General features: G+C 36.1%; 1 protein-coding gene across 1 annotated transcript in view; it reads right to left on the minus strand.

The window, feature by feature from the left end:
- Positions 1-24,663, minus strand: part of ARAP2 (ArfGAP with RhoGAP domain, ankyrin repeat and PH domain 2) — a gene marked incomplete at both ends in the record, with an annotated part of 116,660 nt that overhangs the window by 26,243 nt on the left and 65,754 nt on the right. The window contains 7 exons of the mRNA XM_080626850.1: positions 672-746; positions 8,537-8,605; positions 9,414-9,561; positions 12,703-12,808; positions 15,006-15,218; positions 16,553-16,716; positions 23,331-23,394. Coding sequence (XP_080482976.1) covers positions 672-746; positions 8,537-8,605; positions 9,414-9,561; positions 12,703-12,808; positions 15,006-15,218; positions 16,553-16,716; positions 23,331-23,394 — 839 coding nt within the window. The remainder of the gene's footprint in view (positions 1-671; positions 747-8,536; positions 8,606-9,413; positions 9,562-12,702; positions 12,809-15,005; positions 15,219-16,552; positions 16,717-23,330; positions 23,395-24,663) is intronic.

Below are 24,663 nucleotides of genomic sequence, written 5' to 3' on the forward strand. Positions count from 1 at the left end.
ATTTCCCCTTAGTCAAGCCATATACATATACAAACAGAAGTGTCTGAGAGTCATATGCTGAACAGAACACAGTCATATGCTGAACAGGAAACAAAGAGGTGTAACTAAAGCCTGAAAATTGAGTTACAGAACTGACTTTTTTCCTCTTCATCCAAACAATAGTGCACTACTACATGGAGGCAAGTGCCTTTAAAATACACAATCAAACAAAAGGCTGAAAATCTCATTTATAGTAAGTAACAAGCTTTGGCATGTTAGCACTCAAGGAAAGCAGTAAGCCACTGGCAAAAAGAAAAATCAGGAGGAAGGCCATTTAAATGGCCTTGTACTACTAAATAAAACCAGCATGCACTGTGTACTTGTTAATAGGCCTTTTGTGCTGCACCCATAGAGCTGGGAGAATTTATACCACCATACACTGCGGTAAAACCGAAGGAGGACATCTCCCTTTTAAATTTGTATCATAACATTCTCCTGAAAAATAAATAATGATCAGTCTTTACAAATTTTGATAACACACCCAATTTAAAAAGAAATATTTAAAAGAACAGCGACAGATATAAGTTCAAACTTTCATTATGTAATTATATAAAAACATGTATGAAAATGAATTTGATATACTTCATGAGAAAGTGCCCAGTAAAAACACTGTATTACTTTTATACACTAACCCTGATTATAATACTACAATCTGGATCCTTTCTTTCCACGTAAACTTCAATAAGCAAATCTCCAGCCTGGGAAACCTAAAAAAAAATTTTAAAAAAATTAGACTTTCTTTAAAGCATTTCAAATATCCTTCTAAACAGAGAAAATACAATTATTAGTAGATGTGTTAGAACCCACTGAACTCAAACTTTTTCTTCACACACTTATCTACAAAAATAGACCAAACATTTACCCCAATGGGAAAACCCCCATTACATTCATTTGAATAGCATAAGGAAAAAAATCCTATTCACAGATTCAGGAGGGAAATTCAAACTCTGACTAAATCCAACAGAATAATATCAAACAAAATTAACTCAATTTACAAATACACATTCAAGAGCAAGAAATCTAAGACATGAGTGCATATGAGAACCATAATTCTGATTTAGAATTTAGCCAGAATCACTTCAGAACCAAAGAGATTAATACGAATTTAAACCCTTAAAAAAGGACTGGACAGGACCCCCAAATTTAGTTAGTTAAAAATGAGAGAAAACATTACAAGTCACAGAGTATTTTAGTCATAAAGCCATATTTACATAGCCAGATAATCAAAATTCATTACTATGAAGACTACATTTTTGATTATTACTCACAATGAAAACTTTATTACATATTTTAAGAATGAATCAAAACAAATGCTCTTGATATCAACCTCTGTTAAATATAGCTCTTCAAATTTTTTGGAGAAATACAAACTTTATTGACAATGCTAACATATCAAATAATTAAGATGATTAAAGCAAATGTATGACATAATACATAATAGTTTAATATACTGAATACCAACAAATGTAACTGAAGAATATCTAACAAACTTTAAAAGGAATTGGAAAGTCAGTAAATCCAACATTTTATGATCAAGGAGCAAAATCTGATTCATGAGCAAGAATTTAGTATTTTCTATCATTACTAGTTTTTCTCATCTATGGCAATAAAATCATCTGTGTGGATGAGAAATAACTTTTTAACAGTTAAAAACACCTCATGCTTTGCCTGTAATTCCCCTGCAGTATAGTCATAAGCATCTGCAAAAGATTGTAAATCATCCCAGTACCAAAAACATTTTGTAAAATTAAATACATGGTGATGATCAGAGCATAGGGAAAAAAAAAAAAGGCACAAAACTGGACCTTTCAGGAGGTCAGGTGTACCCTTTTACTAATAAATCAATATAAGGAATTAATAATCAAATTAGTACTTAAAAATAACAATTTTTATCCTAATTTTGAGAACAGTATTCATAGTGATGCTACTTATTTATGTATTATTTAGAAACGGAGGAAGAGATTAAGAACAGTAAAAAACCTGCATGATATACAGAAGAAGAATTGGAGAAAATGATAGAAACAGGCGAGCTTTGGGATACATTTTGACTAATTTACAGAAGATAAAACTACATTTCTATAGAAAAATAAATGGCAGCACTCAATTTTAAACAACATTCACATTCTGAGAAATGGTGACTTTAAAGTTAGTTTAGCCTCTGAGAATAGAAAACTAAAGGAAACATTTGTGAGGAAAAACATTACAAGCTACTTTGAAGAAAGCTGCTTAATTATAGTGGCACAGACTCAAAAAAGCTCATTTAGCTGTAAAATTTGCTTTTCAGATGACACTACAGAAAAAGGTTGACTGTAAGAATGAAGCTGACATTTGATTTCCACTGGGCTCATGTAAACAACCGTATGGAGAGAAAATGTGATGTAAATTGCAGCAGCAAAGAGAAACAGCTGGCACAAGTATATGGTGGACAGAAAATGAAGAGCAGCTAATGAAGCACCACCTGGTACGGAACTTCAGTGACATTTCAGACACAGGAACTTCCAGGCCTTCGGCAGAAATTTGGTTCAGTTGGTTTTTTTGAACACTGCATCATCAGTCTGGTCTTGGAAAATGCTTATAGGCTGAATGGTGGTAGCTACTGACAGAGGAAGCAGAGCAGCTCAAAAAGAGTATGTTTCAGCATACTCCTTTCTTTCACTGATGTAATGAGAGACAGTTAAAACTACAGCACTCCAGCTAACCACTTTTTCTATTCTGAAAATATTTATTCTACTTCAGGTCAGTACTGGCAAATACAGCTTATGACAATTGGATTGGGCCTGGCTATTCTTCATAGAGTTAATGAAAGCATTAAATACTAAGCTGGACTTAACAACAGCAGTTTAAAGATGTTTATATGGCCAAACCTGCTAAAATATAAATGTAGGCATCCATATAATCCAGCCTACTAAAATCATAGGTAATACAGACTTTATACTCATGAGAGATGTTATAAATGTAAAATATAACAAAGATGAAGGTTTTCAAAACCACCAACAGTCCAGGTCTGGCTCTTCCATATTCCGTCAGCAAAACCTACTGAGAACACCATGCATAGTTAGGGAAATGCTGAATTCTTCTAGATAAAAAGCTATACATAAAATCTCAAAACATCCTTGTAATTACCTAGAAGAAGCCTCTTTAATCAGTAGGCTTCAGGCAGTAAACACTTTGAAATAATAGCAATTGCACTGCCTTTAATCAGAAGTACTCCTTTCAGCATTCAAGTTGCTCCAGGCTTTAGACATCCATGTATTTCATGTTATGTCCACATGGAGTTTCAGAAAAATGCATTTTTAAACTGAAACATCAGTTACATTAATCATGTCTGCTACAGAAAAATTGGTAACTGGCATAAAATATTCCACAGCTTAATTCAGGGGGAAATAATGTTCATAGTTACAATTGCCACAAATGACAGTCAGGCTCAAAGACTCTATTCCTCAGTTATATTCAAGGGGTAACAGGCCAACATAACAGATAAAATTAAGTCCTTATCCTTAAAAGCAGTTCAAACTCCAACTTATCAACCATTAAAAGGTAGAAGTTATTACAATAATTTTTGACTAGTAATTTTTCTGTTTCCTTTTCACATTGAGATTTTCTAGCATGCAGATATTTTTAGTATATTTTTCCTTTATTTAACAGTTCATATAGAAATCAGAAGCGTTTGGTCACATAAGGTCTTCAGCAATGCAAAACAAGACTAAACAAGTATTTCTGTGTTTGATTTCACAATAGCAATCCTCAGAATTGATATGTACATGTATATGGGCACCCAACGAATCAGCATTTTCTTCATACCTAAAGTTTCTTTTCTTACTTAGGACTGCGCCATCTTGGTAAAACTGAGGAGCTCAATCCATCTATCTATTAAACTCATCCAGGATATAGTTTGAATGAGCCCACTGCAAAACCCAATGATTTGAATTCAAACTTCCAAGACAGTGCCATAATAGACAGGCTCTTTCTCCAGGTGTTTGTAAAGCTGTGGAAGGATTGTGAAGGAGTGGAATCAGATACAAAGGAAAATGATACACTCCACTGCAGCTAATAAAGCTGTACCACACTGTAGCCACAGATATTTAAGAGAAGGAAAATAACATTCAGGTCAGCGCTTATCTTGCTCAAGGAAGCATTTAGCTTCCTCACTCCTCATCAGAATATTAAAACAGGAAAAAAAAAAAAGTTCAAATTCCCCTTTACAAAGTACCGTAAGATGATGGTTTGGGTGTCTGAATCAGCATCTGACACACACGTGTTCAGGCATGCAAGAAAGGGAGAATTTAAGAGGCTCCTTCCTTCAGCATCCCAGGTACTGGCTAGGTCAGAAGGCTTCCTACGCAGCATGCTGTTAGGACTCCAAGCCTCCCTTCCTAACCCAGTTCAGAAATAACTTAAGTGCTTAATTTGGGACAGAACAGTACCTCTGGGATCCAACAGCCTTGCCCTAAATTCTTAAAATATTAATACTGTTTCTTACGTGACACAATGCCTGAGCGTGGGCCTGGAAACAACCAGGGCACACTCTGGTCAGGCCTTGAAAATCATAGCCATGATGTAATAGCTTACTTTATAAATTATCTGAGAAAGTACTTAATGCAGCAAAATTTAACAGATATACCCAGGTCATAACACAATTAAGTGAAATTTAAATCAGTGACATGTCATATCTAAGAGACTCAGTATGAGACTCCATAGCTCAGCTGAGAATCTCTCCTACATCATATCTAAGTATCTAGCACTTATTTTCCACATTCTTTGGATAACTTTTTTTCCCATGGGATGAAAAAAAAATTATTTTCAAATGTACACATTTAAATACAATTCCTACTGCATTTCTTTTTAGCCCTTTCTCTCCCCTTAAACTAAAGTACAAAGTGCTATTTTCTTCAATTTTGTAAGTTCTACTTGTACAAGCATTCTCTCTGAAACTAAAAGGAATCATTCTAGCAGCATATTAAGAATGAATGAGAACAAATTTGACAGTTGCTTATCACCTAATAAAATAGTAAGCCCTGTCACTGCTGCTTCCCAAATCTTAAGTTCTATAAAAGTACTGCAAATCATCTCTTCCAATTTACGAGGCCTGGATGGATGAGCAAAGAGCGCCTGACTAAATTCAGATGTACAAACAAAGCATAGAAGAGACGGAAGCAGGGCACGTGACCCAAGAAAAGTGCAGAATATAGTACAGTGTCCCACTGCATACGGATGAGGTGCGAAAAAGCAAGGCAGACCCCAAGTTGAAGCTTGCAAGGGATATGAAGGGCAACAGGAAAGGATTCTACAAGCGTAACAGTGAAAGAGACCATGGAAAATATGGCCCCACTGCTGAACAGGGCAAGGGATCAGGTGACAAATCACACATAAAAGTAAAGGTACTCAATAGTGCCATCACCTCAGTCTCTGCTGATAAGGCTGGTCTTCAGGAATCCTAGGCCTCTTAAACCAGAGGGAAGGTCTGGAGCAAGGAAGATTATCCTCAGTGGGGGAGGACCATGACAAGAAGCACTTAAAGAAACTAGATGTCCATAAATCCGTAAGACAAATAACACAAGTGCTGAGGGATCTCACTGATGTCACTATAAAGTCACTCTCAATTAACTTTGAAGAGTCATGATGACTGGGAGATGTCATCAAAGACTGGAAAAGTGTAAGTATCAAACCTATCTCCAAGAAGGGCAAGAAGGAAGACCTGGGGAGGTACAGGCTGGTCTAACTCACCTCAGTCCCTGGGAAGGTGAGAAAGAAAATCCTTCTGAAAAGCATTTCCAGATACATGGATGAGAACAAGGTGATTGGGATTAGTCAGCATGGACTTATGAGGGGGAAATTATACTTAACCTGACTGGCAGTTCTCCACAGTGAGGATATGATGGATAAAAGGGTAGCAGTGAATGTTTTTTACCTCCGTTTTAGTAAAGTCTTTGACAGTGTCTTCTATAACATCATCTATCAAAAAGTTGAGAAAGTACAGGTTACATAAATAGACAGTAATGTGGATTGAAAACTGGATGAACAGCCAGAAGACCATTAATTGAATATTAGGAGAAGGTTCTTCACTAAGAGGGTGATCAGTCACTGGAACAGGTTCCCCAGGGAAGTGGTCAAGCCTGTCAAGATTTCAAGAAGCATCTGGATCATGCTTTTAGTCACATGATTCAGTTTTAGGTAGTCCTGCAAGAACCAGGCAGTTGGGACTGAATGATCCTTCTGGATGCCTTACAACTTGAAATATTCTATGATTCTAAAATAATTCTGTGATTAGATAACAGGATTTTGTTATTTTGTTTCATTTTTAAAGTGATATTGCTATTATTTTTGTAAAGAATTTAAAGCTTAGCCACATGTGTTATGAGAAGCAAGCCAGAGTCTATTAACACAGTAGGTGTAACCATCAATTCAGAAAGGTGATTGTTAATGCTAGAGATTTTGCTGACAGCAAAGTAAGAATTGTTAAAATCCTGGTTCAATCTGTCTTTAACTCCACCTCCCACTAACCTGAAGAATGCCAGGGAAAACAGTCCAAACAGGCCCAATTATTCATGAAGGTTCCAATTCGATTAGAAAGTTTAAACTTTGGAAGATTAGCTTTTCACGTGCTAGATAGAAGTTTTTAGTAAAAACCTTATGAGCTTTAGAAAGACTAGACTTCTATTTAAAACAAACAAAAGTAAGTCTCTTTCTTCTTCTTCAATTGACAGCCTTCTAAATACATTTCACCTCATAAAGGTGATTTTGCAGTGGTATCTGGGGTGGAAAAATCACAGAATAAAACCACTTTATTTGGTTCTTCTCTATATTCCTCACAGCTTCAGATTTAAACAAACACACCTAGCCAGCAGTTGCTACTGTATTATTCATCAACAGCCTTTCAGTTTTCTTTCTACCTCTTTCTCCCTATTTATGTCTCTACTCAATCTTCTCTACTCATGAAACTCCTCTTGTATCATTCTAATTTCTCCAGAAGGTACTAAAAGCATTTAATGATTACAACTTTCTAGAGCTTCTCAGAAAATGTTAATAGTGTAACATGCTGTAACAAGAGATTTTATTTTTTTTGTTCTAAAACCACAAAAAACAAATTAAAAATCTACGCATCTTCACTATCTTAGGCTTCAAAATTTTATTCTCTGATCTCAGTAAGGCCCTTTTCACAGATCCCAGAATTAATAAATTCCTTTAAGAATACTTCAACCCCCGCTCTGCAGAATGCTCTTAGGGATATCAAATTTGGTTAGGGTTTTTTGCCCTTACCAAGGCAGATGTTTCCATTCTGCAAGACAGACATTAAAAATAAAGTTTAAATTGTTTCCCAGTGACTCCTCACCAGGCACCAAAAAGAAGAAACAGACATTCTACCTTCTATACGTACATTCACAGTGGGCCATTATGGACAGAAAGATTCATGCCATTCTGACTCAGACAATAAGAAATATGAGATAAAAATAAGACTCCAGACAGCAACTCATAGAACATGCCATTTTGACATGTATTTGCAAGACCCTGTATTCTTAATAATAGCTTACAAGGTACCACAGAACTGTTGCTGGAATGTGGAAGGCAGACAACACACAAAGGATTACAGATATTTTTTTTCACGCTAGCTTTCTGTTAGTTTCTAAGGCTCTGTAAGCAACAAAATCACTGAAAGCTTCTCCACCACTTTCAAATTTCTGAAAAAAGCTTTTAAGCTCTGTACATTTCCTTTTACCTCTTAATTCAACCACCTTGGCAGTGTTATGAAACTTACCAATTTTTGCTTGAATTAGGACTACACAAATGCCATTCAGACTGTGAAATATGTTATCACTTCACTGTTCTTACCACTCTGAAGTTATTCAAAACTCGTTAAAGGTAAGACTGGAACTCAAGATGCATGAGATGCATGAGATCAATCAGCAGCATGAGACCTCTCACTTCCTTGTACCGTACCCCAGACTTCAGTTTGACTGACAAACTATGAAGCTTCCCCTAATACTATTTGTGCTTTGGGGTTCTAGAACTTGTCACAAAACAGGATGCGGCTAAAGGCTCAGATGCCTTAAACTCAAAGGGATGATGAAACTCTAATGAAGAGAGACCAAGTATACTCAAAGCTCATGAAATAATAAAAGTATTAATATACACTTGAAGGTATTCAATACATGTTTAAAACTAGACAGAGACAGGTCATCACTTTCACATTTCTAAATGTTGACCATTTCCTTCTATTACAATTTATAAAGCACAGTAAAAGCACGTAACAACCTGTATGTTATCCCAGTGCTCACGTCAGAACGTAATTCCACAGTATGCTTTAAACAGAACTGTTTTGCTTTATCAGTTTATGCCTCCTCTTTTATTTCATTTTATTTCCCTCAGTTCTTTATTCAACAACACTGGTCACTACATAAACTTAGAAATTTACATATAGAAATCCAGGTATAAAAACGTGTAAACAATAAAACAGTCTTTGTTAAACCTGTTTTCATGCCAATTGATATTTGTCACTTACCTGAGTGTCTTTCCACCTGGTAATAAAGCTGTTCTCTATATCCATTTGTTTGACCTGGTCTTCATTTATCTGTTTGAATTGGATCATTTCTAATCAGTTAATAAGTATAACATGGCTAGTATAAAATTTACAACATAAACTAGCTAACAGTAATAAAATAAGCTAAGATAAATATAAATATAGATGCTTACATCTGACAGTAATAATTAATAATGTAACAATAGTAAATATAATTGTAATTAACAACTTAATTATATTTTTTATAGAAGCAGATAAGCAAGACATTCTATCAGTCAGAAAGAGCACTTTGTTGATGGGACTCACTACCATAAACATTACCAAATACATATTGGAAGAGAGAGGACTCCATGAAAAACTGCTGAACAGTTTCACAGTGGCACAAGTAAACTCTAAACTAAAATGGCTGCTAGTAGCACTTTCTGTATGCAGCTGGATTTAATGTTCTTTCTAGATAAGTAACCACTTTCCCTAGTCTTTACTGTAACCACAGCTCAGAGACTAAAACCACAATTCTTCCATGCTCCAGTTCTGATCAGGCCCACAAAATTTGAATAGAAGTATTATTTTTAATAGTCAATCTTAAAATTGTCTTAAAATTAATATGCTGTTGTAAGCAAGAAGAATGTGTACTGATTTGGAAAAAAGTAGCCCACAGCAATACTGTAAATACTTTTCTGCACAGGCTAAGCTAGCTAGGAGATAAAATTTAAAGCAGACAAAGAATGATGCCCACTGAATTAGAGTTTAGAAGCTCTGCAAATTCTCAGAAAGTGTAGATCATCTTTAAGAAGATTTCTATATTTTAGTGTGTCTAACAGCTGAGCAATTTGAACCCTTTTATATAAAAGATACCTACATCAAAAAGTTGCACATAATTTTTAATTAGATCTTCAATTACATTGACTTCTTCACTAGTTTGGCCTTTAGTTTGAAATAAGCATGAGGAAAACACCATGGCTAAGTTGTGAGGGTTCATATGATTGATTTCAGAACACTTCTGCACCCTGTTGAAGGAAAAATAGACATATTTAGAAGGCTTCATTGTTCCTTTAATTGTCTGACGCTCCTCTACAGAATATGGAGTGCATTGTAAAAATAATTACATTGGATTCAATAAAAAAATCTAAGACTCTTTTATATTTATATTCTTTATCTCACATCTCATTACAGAAATGAAAACTCGCACTTTCTATCTGCATCTCAAGAGATATAAAAAAATATTTAGAATAGAACAGAATAGAAACAGAACAGAGTACATCAGCCTGAAGGGACCTACACAATCATCTAGTCTGAAGGTCTGATCATTTAGGTGCTGACCAAGAGTCAATGTCTATGGTCCCGGTTTCAGCTGGGATAAAATTGATTTTCTTCTTAGTACATTGCTGTGGATTTGGATTTAGGGTGAGAATAATGTTGATAACATACCACTGTTTTAGTTGCTGCTAAGTACTGTTTACCCTAAGTCAAGGACTTTTCAGTTTCATGCTCTGCCAGTGAGGAGGGGCACAAGAAGCCAGGAGAGAGCAGGGAGAGAGCAGAGACAGGACACCTGACCCAAACTAGCCAAAAGAGTATTCCATACCACAGCACGTCATGCTCAGTATATGAACTGGGGGGAGTTACCTGGAAGGGACCAATAACTGCTCAGGTTGGGCTGGGTATTGGTCAGTGGGTGGTGAGCAATTGTATTGTGCATCACTTTGGTTTCTTGGGGTTTATTCCTCTCTCTTTTTCCTATTACTATTATTATTATTTACTTTATTTCTATTATTAAATTGTTCTTAACACACGTTTCACCTTTTTCCAATTGTCCTCCCCATCCCACAGAGGATGGAAAAGTGTAAGCGAGTGACTCTCACCTGTCAGCTGGGGTTAAACCACAACAACATGTTAAGGGCACTGCTCAATCGCCTCTTAAACATTCAGAAGTATGGTGCATGACCACCTCTCTAGGAAGCCTGTTACAGTATCTGGCTACCCTCTTGATAAAGAAATGTTTCCTAACACCAAACCTGAATTGAACCTCTCCAGATACGGCTTTGAACCATTCCCACACATCATTTCACTGGATCCCAGGGAGAAGAGATCAGCATGTCCCTCTCCACTTCCCCTCCTCAGGAAGCTTTAGAGAGCAATAAGGTCATCACTCAGCCTGCTTTTCTTCAAACTAGACAAAGCCGAAGTCCTCAGCCACTCCATAATAAATTTCTTTCTGCCCTTTCACCAGCTTTGCTACCCTCATCTGGATTCGTTCAAGGACCTTAACATCCTTTATAAATTTCAAGGCACAAAACTGCACCCAGTCCCCAAGGTGAAGCTGCACCAATGCTAAATACAGCTTTGCTATATTACGTTACGTAAGTATATCCTAGAATTTATGATCTAATATCAAACAGAATGTGGAAAGAAATGTGATCATTCTTAGTTTCTATACCTACGGTAAAGTTTTCATATCAGTTGTGCTGTTTACATAATGTGTCCTCAATTAGAGGCAAATACTTTAAGAGTTTCACAGACTTGTGGCTGTTACACATGAATTCAAACTTCTTTCAGAATGGATAACACAGCATATTAATATATCTAAACTGGACACACTTAGAAACATCATTAAACACAATACTTACTAGAATAATTTTCCCAATAATGGCACCAATCAATTTCATAATCATATAAATAGTTTTTAAAAGACATCTAAACACAATATCCTGTAAGAAAAGGTTCTACACATTCTCTACCCACTACAATTTACCAGGAATATAATTTGACTTATTCAATGCCAAGTGCAAGGTCCTACACTTGGGTCGGAGCAATCCCAGGCACAGCTACAGGTTGGACAGAGAACAGATTCAGAGCAGCCCTGAGGAGAAGGACTTGGGGGTGTTGGTCGATGAAAAAATGAACATGAGCTGGCAGTGTGCACTCGCAGCCCAGAAAGCCAACCGTATCCTGGGTTGCATCAACAGGAACGTGACCAGCAGGTCGAAGGAGGTGATCCTGCCCCTCTACTCTGCTCTCCTGAGACCTCACTTGGAGTATTGTGTGCAGTTCTGGTGTCCTCAACATAAAAAGGACATGGAACTGTTGGAACAAGCCCAAAGGAGGGCCACGAGGATGATCAGGGGAGTGGAGCACCTCCCGTATGAAGACAGGCTGAGAAAGTTGGGGCTGTTCAGCCTGGAGAAGGGAAGGCTGCCTGGAGACCTCATAGCAGCCTTCCAGTATCTGAAGGGGGCCTACAAGGATGCTTGGGAGGGACTCTTCATCAGGGACTGTAGTGACAGGACAAGGGGTAATGGGTTCAAACTTAAACAGGGGAAGTTTAGATTGGATATAAGGAAGAAATTCTTTACTGAGAGGGTGGTGAGGCACTGGAATGGGTTGCCCAGGGAGGTTGTGAATGCTCCATCCTTGGTGGTGTTCAAGGCCAGGTTGGATGAGGCCTTGGGTGGCATGGTTTAGTGTGAGGTGTCCCTGCCCATGGCAGGGGGGTTGGAACTAGATGATCTTAAGGTCTTTTCCAACCCTAACTATTCTATGATTCTATGTAGACCATACTATTTAACCACGACAGAATCACCCAAGTCACACATGTTTTTATATATTTGCTGCTTATTTGATCTAGAAATAAAACATTATCTTTGTTTCTTAACAAAGTTTATATTTTGAATATTCTATACCACTACCTCATTAGCTGCAAAATGAAGCATTGATGAAAAACGGAAAGGGTAGCTAGTTCTTAAAGTTATGATGTGCAATATAGATTGCAAAGAAGAACATTTTCCCTTTAAAAACCTTTTCAAGAACCATTTGCAACAATCCTCAAGAAGACTAGCAGACTGGGGTAAAATGAGTTTGTATAAAGGAAGTGGCATGAAAAATTAGCCTACTTGGATATATACACTGGAAGCCCTCTCACTGCTAAGCTGTTCCATCCCATTGATATTTATAGATACCTACTGCTAAAAATAATACCAAATAAGAAACACATAATGAATTAAAGGGAATTAAATTTAATTAATTGTCACAACTATGTAAGCTTTTGAGGCTTCCTAATTAATGAAACAAGTCACATTTCATTTATTGTTGAGTTATACTGAGAACACATTGCAAGTATTTCTCTGCTATAGAGCATCATTTGCATTGACCTGTAGAGATGTTCAATTAAAGCAGCCAAAGTTGCCCTGTTGACTGGCGGAAGCGTCCGAATAAAAGCTCCATACTTCCTCACACGTTCCTTTTCATTCTGTGTATCTGCCAGAAAGTAATAATCACTGAGCATTAATAACAATGCACATTAAAACCAGTAGCAGTCCTCATTATCTATATTGGCATCATCTAGCCATTTAAAATTACAATTTACCCTATCAACCTCTTCTTCATAAAAGCAGTACTGACAATCTACTAACAAATCCTATTACTGTACACCAGCTCAGGGAAATGGCAGCAGCAATAAAGAACGACAGTTTTAAATTCAAGCACCATTTGCTACAGTTTAAGACCAAATCCCAGTATAGCAATTGCTTTTTCTCTCACAGGATATTAAACCTGTAGTCTATGTGTGCATATAAGTGAGTGCACCTACATACGCACAATTACAAATATACTTCTAAGAGTTCCCAGAGATGAATAAGCAAAAGACCTTTTAATCTTTTACATTTTTATCAGAAAAGTGTCTCAAGGCCCAAAGTAGTTTAAATATCCAAATATATAAGACTGAGGAGGAGCGCAAAAGGGAAGAGATGGTGATGGTGAATAAGTCGTACAAAGTTACATAGCTGAATAGTGGCAGAGCTGATGACTGGAATTCCAGCCTTGGGAATTCTGAGTATCTGAGACACAGATACAGCTCTCCACCTTCAAGTTCAGTCTGCCTCCCTGTGCTGCACAACCCTGCTCAGGGCATAAACAAAGTTAATGTAAATTTTATTTATGTTTTTCTTTTCAGTCCCTAGCTTCTCTCAAGTTTCTGAACAGAAAGAACGCAGAACTCTTACCTCTTCCAGCTGATTGCTAGCATTCTCTAACTACTGCACTATGTTTTGATTTCTTCAGTAATTGGAAGATAAAATAAATGAACAAAGAACAAAAAAACAGTTTAAAGATTTTTTACTCTATCTTCCTAAGTGTTTCAAGTCTTCCCACAAGTACTTTCAGTGTGACTTAATTATAACAGGACAGGATTCTCTGCTGTAAAGCTGAAGCAGGATTCTAGCCCCATGTGCAAATCATGAAGTTAAATCACTGTAACACCATTATGCAGTTTCACAAAAGAGCTAATTAAATCTCAACTCCTGCAGATACAGCTTTTTCTGATTTCTGATGAGAGCAATCTTGTGGTAAGTGAATAAATTCTTAATATTCTTTCCTATAGTTTGTTCAAATCGAGGTTAAAGTTCAAAAATGTGTAATATTCATACTTGAATCTCCCATAGTTCTAGTGGTTCATAATAAAGCAACCTCCATAAATTTGAATTTTTAGTATCTTTTTTTTTTAAAGACAGAATTTGCCACACAGTAAATAAGCCTGCATTATTTCAATGCATTAATGCAGAAATTGATGTTCTATCTTAGCTTTTTTCTACAAATCTCTTACTGCTACACATCATTTGCAACTTTATACCACAGTCTGGGGCGGGGGGAAAGAGTTTATTTCTTGTAGTGAGCAAATACCACAATATAGAAACAAATATAACTGAAATATAGTTGCTTTGTAAGAACACTATAAAAATAATTACAATTTATGTAATGGGCAACTAATTAATGTATTAGTAATCTCATGGCTCTGTTTTCAAGCATATAGAGACATGTCCTCATGTTTTAAATACATCACAAATTACAATTGGATTGAAGTTACTTAAATTTTCCTTCAAGTTAAATTAATGTTTCTAGAGAAATGGAAAACAAGTAACAGTTGTTGAGAAGTTTACACTGTACATAACTTTATGTGAATGCTCACAGAAGATATTTGAAGAAATTAAGCAGTAAGGCATTCATTTACCAATAATGCAAATGATAGGATCAACAATTTGCCACTTTTGAACTGAACTTCTACACATGGTCAAAAGACAGAGTATACGCTTTTTTCCCACTCTAGCATATATATATATTCCTTGAATTATCTACTTCATGCTTCCATGAAGTGTTAATTGTCACTTTTTACCTTGGTTAATCCAATTACAGCACAGTGCAATACTGGTCTACTATTTACAGATAAACTGTCAAGAAAACATCACTATTTGTTATTATTATTCTGGTTCACATAAAGGCAATAATATCACCTCTGACTGACAAAAGTCTATTGCAGCCAAGCTCTAATCATTTTTTACTCATTACAATTGTTTCATCAATTATCAGTTAACACAGAGCAAGTAATTAACAACTCCCTCAAATTGTATACTGAAAATTTACGTACAAACTTCCTTGTATCAAGTGCTATTGAATACATTACCTAATGCTGAGATCCAAAATGGATAAAGCTCTTTAGTGAGAAGCGCATCATCTATTTGACAAAGAAAACTTTTCAGTACGTCAGTCACATCTTCAAGCTGGTGTTTTCCTGCTCTTAGTTTAACACTCCTTGCATCTTTTTTGAAGCTTTCCAGCAGTTCAGCCACACTGGAAGAATCACCACTCTTCAGGTAGATCTGCTTGCTACCTAAACCTAAGTTACAGAAACACAAGACAGATACATAAATAAATGTAAAATCAAGAATTCTTTCAAAAAATCCATATGTTATTACATGAAAAGCATATCTGGCTGTCAAACACACTGTTTTTCATACTAAAATCTCTCTGCCTTTTGCACGTTCTCACTTTGTAGTAAAAAAGCCGCTATGTCTGCTAACACTAAACCAGACCTCTTTGCAAAACTACATACCATAATACCAAGCAAGCCTGGGATCACAATTTCAGGATTACTTACAGGCAACTCAAACACCAAAATCTTTCAGGACTTCCTCAAACAATAGTTCCAAACAGCACAGTAAAGGAAGTAAGTTTTGATGGCTGGTATTGTATTAAACATAAAACAAAGCTGTTTTCATGAGCAAAGCTCCCGCTATTTTATTACCCTATTGATCAACTCAACTTAGCACTCAGTAAAGTATTATTGTATTCATCCAAACTGAAACATTTCACTCTTAAAATCCTCAAGATCAATTGAAAGTATTCGATTTTTCTAATTTCTCTCACATGCAGGAAGACATCAGGTAGCCACTAGTCTTATATTTAACAACCACCAGAGCCCAAAGCCAACTTAAAAAGAAAATTCATAGTCTAAACCAAAGTCAATACTACCTCCAATTACTGCATATGAGAGTAGCCAAAACATTTTATTTTTTTTTTAAACTTGTGAAAGTTTGGCATAGATGAGCACTCCATCTTCTCTTTGAAAAGTGTTTCCTGTGTTACCCATATCTCTTGAAAGATAATCTTTTACACAAAATCCGGCTTTTTTTATTTACCTGTCAAATCAAGTACTCTGCCAAAAACTATGAAATCGCATCTTATGCTCTTGCAATTCACCTTTCCTGTAATGCCCACAAGCACTAGCATTTGATACTGCCTTTGCATTGTTACTGCAAAGAACAGCTGTGGGACTCAATCGTGCCTGTCATCTGCAGACCACAACTAAAGACAAAACCTTTACCATGATGACACAAAAACATGTATGTATATAACTAATGCACACAAATATTTATTCAGCTTTCAAATGAGTATTATAACACCCAGTAACACTGATCCTGAAAGAAACTATAGTTTTGGATAAAGATCTAACAATGCAAATTTCAGTGCATGAAACAGTGTAAACTGCACTTGGAAGTGCCTGTTCCTAATAATTTATAATTAAAAAAAAAAAAAAAAATAAAAATTCAGGTTTTTTTTCTTGATTTTAGGCAACAGTTAATATATAAACTAACTTAATAAGCACTGATGTTGTGGGGGCTTAGATACTATACAAATGATCTTAGGCTGAATAAAATTCACTCTACTTACCATACTGTGTAACAAATGCTATACAGCTGTTCACTATAATAGGAACATCATTTTTGCTGAGCTGCTGATCTTGTAATGCATTACCATCTGTACCTGCTGCTTTTTCAATTGCAGTATACCAAACCATGAAATCCAGCTTTGTATGGCCATGGATGTATAAAGTTCTGAAAAGTATAAAAATATTTTGAATATTGGAAAGAAATAGAAAACTGATGTTATTCTACTACAGCAACCAAGCAGACATCTGGAAAAAAAACATTAAATACTTAGAAACAAGGCCCCTTCCACCACAGAAAGCTGTGGTGGTGGCCTATTGTTACTGTACCTTTTTTTTCCAACTGCATTTGTACTAGCAGTGTCACAATAAATGAAGGAAGATCCACAAACCTTTGAAAGGTTTTCACAGGCCTTTGAAAGGACCTGATCCACATTTTAATTACTCTTCTTCAGTCTTGCTCCTACACTCTGCATTCATAAGTCCAAGCCACAGTAAAGAGGAAAACAGATTTAGAGACAACTTCCAATACTGGAAAAGGCTCTTCTTCCTTCTTTTCAGTTACTACCCCTCCCCTCCTTTCACACGGGAGCTGAGACATATTGAACTTCCCTCCTTCACATGTATCAAAATTATCACCCCTCAGGAAGTCACAGAGCTAAGTAACAGGTATGAAAAAAATTGAGTTGAAGAATAAGCTAACACAACACTTTAATTACTGGTTTATTTCAAAGCATGTCTCTGTTCTGATTTTAGTTTATTCAGAAAAAAAATAAAGCATCTTATGTAATGATAGAATATTTAATTTCTTTTTTTTTAATCATCTTTTTATTTTGCTTTCATAAACATTTCCATTCTAGCATTCCTACCTTGATAGAAAGTAAGGATGCAGTTGATGTACACACACAGACCCAGGATCTGAAGTTTTCTCAGAACATGCAGACATAGCCATTCAGCAGAGGAGCAGGAGACACTACCGAAGCCCCTTTTCAAAAAGCCTCTACTTCATGACTTCGAAAGCCATATAAACCACCACACATGCATGGCTAGTAGAAACACTCAGCCTCTCTCTTCCATTAAGAAAAAGCAGTAATTTGCATAAAGCTCTCCATTTTTTACACCAAAACAGTCTGCCTAATTCAGTATTTCAAGTATTTTCTGAACACCTGTCAGAACTGATATTCTACATGAGCAGTTCTCAACCAACGGCTTCCAAACAGCACGTCACCCTGGCATCCTGTGGTATAGGTGTAAACATATACAAGAGGAAATGAAAAAGTCTGAATTAAGTGGAAAAGAGTCTGACAGTGCAAGTTACACTATTCCTTCAGTACCATTATTCGCAGTTTAGCAGGTGTTAAGACTATGACCTATAAAAGACTTACAGTGCTTCTCAACATAAGAGATGCACGCATATATGTATACTACTGTGTTTTTATTTTTCCCTGCCAAACACCAGGATTTGCATTACAATATTATCCAATGAGATAAATGGAAGTCTCAACTGATTATTTTGTGTTATCTAAAGAATTATGATATGTACAGGAAGCAGCACACTGTAAAGTGAAAATATTATTACTTCTAAACAAGAGCAACTCTGCAGTATAGCAATGAATCCATACCAGAGGAGGAAAGAGGAAATATAGTAGTGTATTGAACTTCAAGGGCAATATAAGCTTATATGTATTTTTTCACAGATACATAGAAGTCTAAATCATACGCCTGACAATCAACTGTCATGAGATATGCATTACCTAAACTATGGGAAAGAGGACTACCTTGTATTCTGTGGGTCTTTCCTTCTTCCCCTCTGTGCGTCACATTAGAAAAAAAACATATGAGAACTACAAGACATGAAGCTTCTCATTGTTTCTAAGATTTGAAAAGCTGTTGAGATAAATTCAAATTACAGAGGAAGAGGTTACTTAATAATTAAGAAAGAAAACAGGGTATCTGTTTAAGTAGCAGTCATATAGCACTGACAGTCATGAAAAGAGAAGTTACTAGTAAAAAAATTAAATGTGAAAACCCCTGCTGCTTGTTCATGGAAGGCAACTAATTATTTTCCAAAAAAAAATATTCATTTCACCCAGTTAAAAATCTCCATAGCAGAAATCTACCATAGAAGAGAGAAAGGGAGAAAAGCAAATTAAACCAGTATCAGAGACAGTTCAGAATTCAGTCAATTTACTGTGGAAGTGGCTTAGAAAGCCTTAGGAAGGGTGAGAAACAGATATCGGCACAATTCAGTGTTTCCAGCAAGTGATTATAATAATCTACATGTCTGAAAATAGAGGTACTAAGAAATTATACTGGAATAATCAAATTGCAATTAAAGCATGGAAATTCCACTAATAACTACAGCTACGTAACAAAGGTCAGCAATGCTTCAAGCAATCTCCAGTACATCATACTGCAACCACTAGTCCTTTCACTTGTCTGAGTCTTATCTTTATATTATTTCTGGATTCTAGGATTTTGTGCTCATGACTGCATTTTACAGGAAATCTTAATGCTATCATCAAAGGGTTAAGAAAAAAAAGCACTGTAATTAATGAACCATCAGCATAAAGAAATCCTGCTAGTATGTAGGGAAGGTTTATTATCTATAATAAGAAAGAGTTAATTACAAGAGAAGGGGGAAAAAACCAAAAGCACCATCTGGATTACATTATGGTCTGAAAACATTCACTGACACCAAACAGAGAGCTTAAATAATTACAGAAAAAATGAAATATTTGAAACTGAATTGTCTGCACAACTGTCTTTCTTTACAGTATGGTATTAGAGATTTTGCACTGGATTTTATATACAGAAGATATATTTAAAGATTACTGTAGTATACAGTTGTTTTCAGACACTCTTCCTCTCTTCAGTGTACAGATCTTTCTGTTGACCTCTGCTGAACTACACAAGAGTAGCTTCTCCACCTACCTGCTATGCAGCTTCTGTTAGGATGGCAACAAGAGATCAAGTATCACCAGTCACTTCACAAATTTTACAGATAGACAGGAGAGATCAAGGGGCAGGAGGGGAGGAATAAAACAAACACCTGAATATGGAGCAAACCAAAGGACATCTCTGCATGACAGAGGGCAGTGTCAGACACAGAAATCAGGAAAATGGCTTGCCACTTCTAGCAAGAAGTCAAGAATTTCAGCTATGAAAGTGGAACATAAGAGGAGGTCAATGATCATCTGCTTATGGCATAAGAAAATAGTGTTGTGAGAAGTCAGAATTTCCACGTGGGATGGAGATGGTTCTAACAGGTTGGGCAAAATGTTCCAAACAGAGATCAGAGTGCAATAAAATGTTAGCAGGTGCTACAAAAGGGAATGCATTCCTCTAATTTACTTTAGCAAAGACATCCAAAGACAAACACAAAACATCTTTCAGATCTGAAAAAAAAATAAATTATCTAGTGTTAGAAAAAGTGTACAAATATTGTGAAAATGTAGGTAGGAAGTACACTGAGCTTCAAAAATAACAACTATCTTCAAAAGAGGAACAATTCTGTTGCCTGGAAAATGCTGTAGCCTGGTTCAGCCTGTCATAATATGCTATTACCTTGCAACATATAGTATAATTACCACCACCTAACTTCTGAGCTTGTAGTCTTCTTTCACTGAATATTGTCAGTTAGAAAGGCAAGGTGCTAAGTAGAAAACAGGGTAAAGGAAGAGGGGGGAAAAAAGGGGGGAGAACAGGAATGGACTGTATTCATACCTAAAGAACCTTAAGAAAAATATCAAATGCCTTTTGGTAGTATTCTGAATTCTTGCATTTTATATAAGCTGGAAAGCATTATGCACCTTGTAAAATCTTCCTCTGAGTAGTTATGGATCAGAGGAACATTAAATTTATGCATCCCATGAATTTTACACACACACAAATATATTAAATATATTTTAAAAGTTCAGACTTCATAGGTTTAGTGTATCTAATTCAGCAGTAAGATTTTAAGTTCATAGTTCTAAAGCTGTTTACTTGCATATGCAATCACTCTTAAGTGAGAAGTCCATTACTAAGAAGTCATTCTTTTGCCTACAGTAGCCAATGGAAAAAGTGTCAAAGACAGAGGTATACGATACGATACGATATGGCTTTCCCTAATTAATCAACCAAATGACAGACTTGAAAAAAGGTCATAAGTATTTGTAAGTAATGGGAAGTTAGTCTGAAGTCAGTTACAAAACCAACACGAGCAGTATGAGCTTCAGTAGGAAAATACTCAAGATGCTGTAAGATATCAACCACATCTACCCAAAAAAGGATGGGGTTGTTTTTTGGCTTTCTCAAGGAGAGGGGGTTTTCAAACTTCTCTTAATACTGGAAAAAATCCTGCTTTTTTATTTTATTCTTGCAAAACTGCTCTTCTTTTTATTATCATTTATCCTGTATTTAAGTGACTAAAAAATTAACATGCAAATTTCCAAGTGATTAATCTATGCCAAATTTGGCATTAGACAAGCAGTGGTAAAAAAAATAACAGACAAAATAGAAAAACCTTGAAACTATAATATATAGAATCATAGAATCATAGAATAGTTAGGGTTGGAAAAGACCTTAAGATCATCTAGTTCCAATCCCCCTGCCATGGGCAGGGACTCCCAACACTAAACCATGCCACCCAAGGCTCTGTCCAACCTGGCCTTGAACACCGCCAAGGATGGAGCATTCACAACTCCCTTGGGCAACCCATTCCAGTGCCTCACCACCCTCTCAGTAAAGAATTTCTTCCTTATATCCAATCTAAACTTCCCCTGTTTAAGTTTGAACCCGTTACCCCTTGTCCTGTCACTACAGTCCCTGATGAAGAGTCCCTCCCAAGCATCCTTGTAGGCCCCCTTCAGATACTGGAAGGCTGCTATGAGGTCTCCAGGCAGCCTTCTCTTCTCCAGGCTGAACAGCCCAAACTTTCTCAGCCTGTCTTCATACGGGAGGTGCTCCACTCCCCTGATCATCCTCGTGGCCCTCCTTTGGGCTTGTTCCAACAGTTCCATGTCCTTTTTATGTTGAGGACACCAGAACTGCACACAATACTCCAAGTGAGGTCTCAGGAGAGCAGAGTAGAGGGGCAGGATCACCTCCTTCGACCTGCTGGTCACGTTCCTGTTGATGCAACCCAGGATACGGTTGGCTTTCTGGGCTGCGAGTGCACACTGCCAGCTCATGTTCATTTTTTCATCGACCAACACCCCCAAGTCCTTCTCTGCAGGGCTGCTGATGACATCTCAAAGATATTAAATAATTTATCTTGGGTTTGGAGGGGCAAAAGGACTGTTGGTTTTGTTTCCATTTAGGATAACTGAGTCTAAAGATCAAGGTGATTTTATACTTAATCCCACATACACACACACTGAATTTCTTACCACTGCAAGATGCAATATCATGCAACTGTGCTGAACACCTGGATAGTTCTGGAGTAATATCCTAAGCAAGAATGACTATGCCAAAGCATATATATCCATATGGCTTTTAATGGTTACGATAATGTGAACACTATGCATTTAAATTCTTTATGGCAGACTGCAGTGAAGGAATTAAACATATTCATGACAACCGTAGGTCAGCCAGTGCCCCTGTTGAAATTATTTTCAAATAGTTCAGAATTTCCATTAAACTATTAAAACAGTTCAGAGAAAACCTGCCCTTACTTGAGAGAAATATTATAATGAAAGAATTAATAAAAGCTGACTTGGAGCTGGAAGTTTTGCTCAGCATTGATGTCTATGAAATTAGATGCACAGTTTGCACTTATCTGTTGGTCTGCACCTTGAATGGGATACTCATGGTTCCTGGTGGGTCTATGCAGCTTACTTAATGCTGAATCTTTCAATATGCTTCCTTGAAAAAACCCAAAACTCAAGAGGAAAAGTGTTTGTTTCTGATCTGCATCACCTTACTGACTTCTGGAATTTAAACAGTTATCATATGAAGAGTTAAAATTCAGAATACACAGTTACAGTGAGTTTCCCCAAGAAGTTTCTTCAACTCCAAACAGATGTCAAAGGTTATCTGTTGGGGATTTTTTTCCCCTGAAAAGGGAAAAAAAAAAAAAATTCCTTTATTAACCTATTATTGGTTCAAGATCTTGTAAACACTGTACCACTTGTTACACAGACATCTGCCCAATCATCTATGAGTGAAGTAAAATAAAAGAAAAAAACCCACACTAAACAAAACAACCTATTACAAAATAAGAATTATTTTCAATAATTTTACTTTAATCTTTAAATTTGTACCCATACGAGGAAGAAATACTATCTCACTTCAAGTTTCAATCTCCCATATCACTATATTTGACAGTCGTTTCAGCAGAATATTACCTACTTCAAAGCAGGTACGGATCATGTTTGATGCACCAGTATGTGACTTTTTTCTACCTAATATGTTGTTAACTGAGGTCAAACATTACAGTAAGAATAACCAGGAGACTCATACATTCCCTCTCAATCCTAAAGTACACAGACTAGGATAGAGACTTCTGGGACTTAAGAGCGGAAAAAAAAAAAAAAAAGAGAAGTTGGGAAATGCTCCAAAGAGGTACCCTTTTGTTATAGGGTAAAAGAAGGTAAGTCCTTTTGAAGAAACTGTTACTGGCAGCCTAATCTGAGGGAATAATTTTCTCAGTGGGAAAACTGCTTTTAATTAAGCAGTACTTGTTAGAATTTCCTGACACAGACATAAAACGTAATTGATACACAAAGCTTCATGATCAGCAAGAATTCTAAGACATCAATATAAAAACAGATGAAAGTTTTTTTCAGATGGGATCCTTACCTTCCTTTTTCAACAAGCAGCAGGACATCTATTTTCTCTCCATTTTGCATCACACTACTGATTGCTGAAAACAAAATATAAATTCATACGATCTACACAGACATATATATTCACAAAAACACACACATGCAACATACACCCATGCTTATTCAGAATCATCTTCAGTGACAAAAGAAGCATGGAATTTTTAAGTATTTCAAAGAATGTTGCTGATAATGGGAACAAAAATCCATAAAGTAGCATATTTACAAGAAAAATTAATACAGAAAATTAAAGGAATTATAAACAGTACTTTCTAATGTTTTAGTTAATTAAATTTGATTATTTTTTTTGTTTTATTATACTAACAATAAACTCAAATATAAATTCTAGAAGATGTAACGATTCAGAAGTAAGATCTGAATCCATTAATTTACTTGCACCCTAATGGCTACAGATATTTACAGTAACTTGAGTTACATGGTATACTGCCACCCTTCTTTGTGTTGCCTTATGCTATATTCCTGCTAAAACCAGGACCTTACAAAACACATGCATTATACAGAGAGCAGAAAATACATCTGGATAGTTTCCAGTAATAGTGTTTATAAAGCCATACAGTGCATTGTACTAAAACAAGTAAATTAAATAACCTATTTACTAATTAAAAATACTGAAAAGTTGGGGTTTTTTTTGAAGTTTAGGTCTCAAATACAACCCACATCTTATCTCAACTATTTCCCAGAGACAGTAAAGTCCTGAATAGCAATGAAGCTCAATAAAAACATTCTGATGCATGTTGTATGATGTTTCCGAATCACACATACTCCTGGCCTCGTTTAGATTTACTGACTCAAATACTAAGATGGTGACTATGCTTCCACTGATAAGTCATTACTTGGAAAGTTTCACTTATGGAATTGAGTCTTACTAGTGGAAAAGACTTATTTTTGACAAACCAGAAATTAAACGAAAGACAGGAGTACGGATACATAATATTTGCAAGAACTACAACTCTATTGTACATCTATAAAACCCTAAGCAAGTGATTTTCAACTGAAAGCTAAATATATGTTTAATTTCTATGCTTGAGATATACACAGATTTTGGATGTTCATATGATTAGGGTAGGCGCAATTATAGTTGCATTATCAAAACTAGTACCAGAAACAGTACTCCTACTACCTAACCTTTTAATTCTGAATCAACATCAAAAGGTATTCACAAGTTAAAAGAAAGCTAGAGGCATAAAAATATTCCTGATTAAAAGCAACCTTCATGGTGTTGTACACATCAAATGTACGGTGGCAGGAAATAAACAGTAAAAAGCACGATGGCATTTCAGCAAGTTTCT

Source organism: Psittacula echo, assembly GCF_963264785.1.
Source record: "Psittacula echo genome assembly, chromosome: 1".
NCBI classification, from domain to species: Eukaryota; Metazoa; Chordata; class Aves; order Psittaciformes; family Psittacidae; genus Psittacula; species Psittacula echo.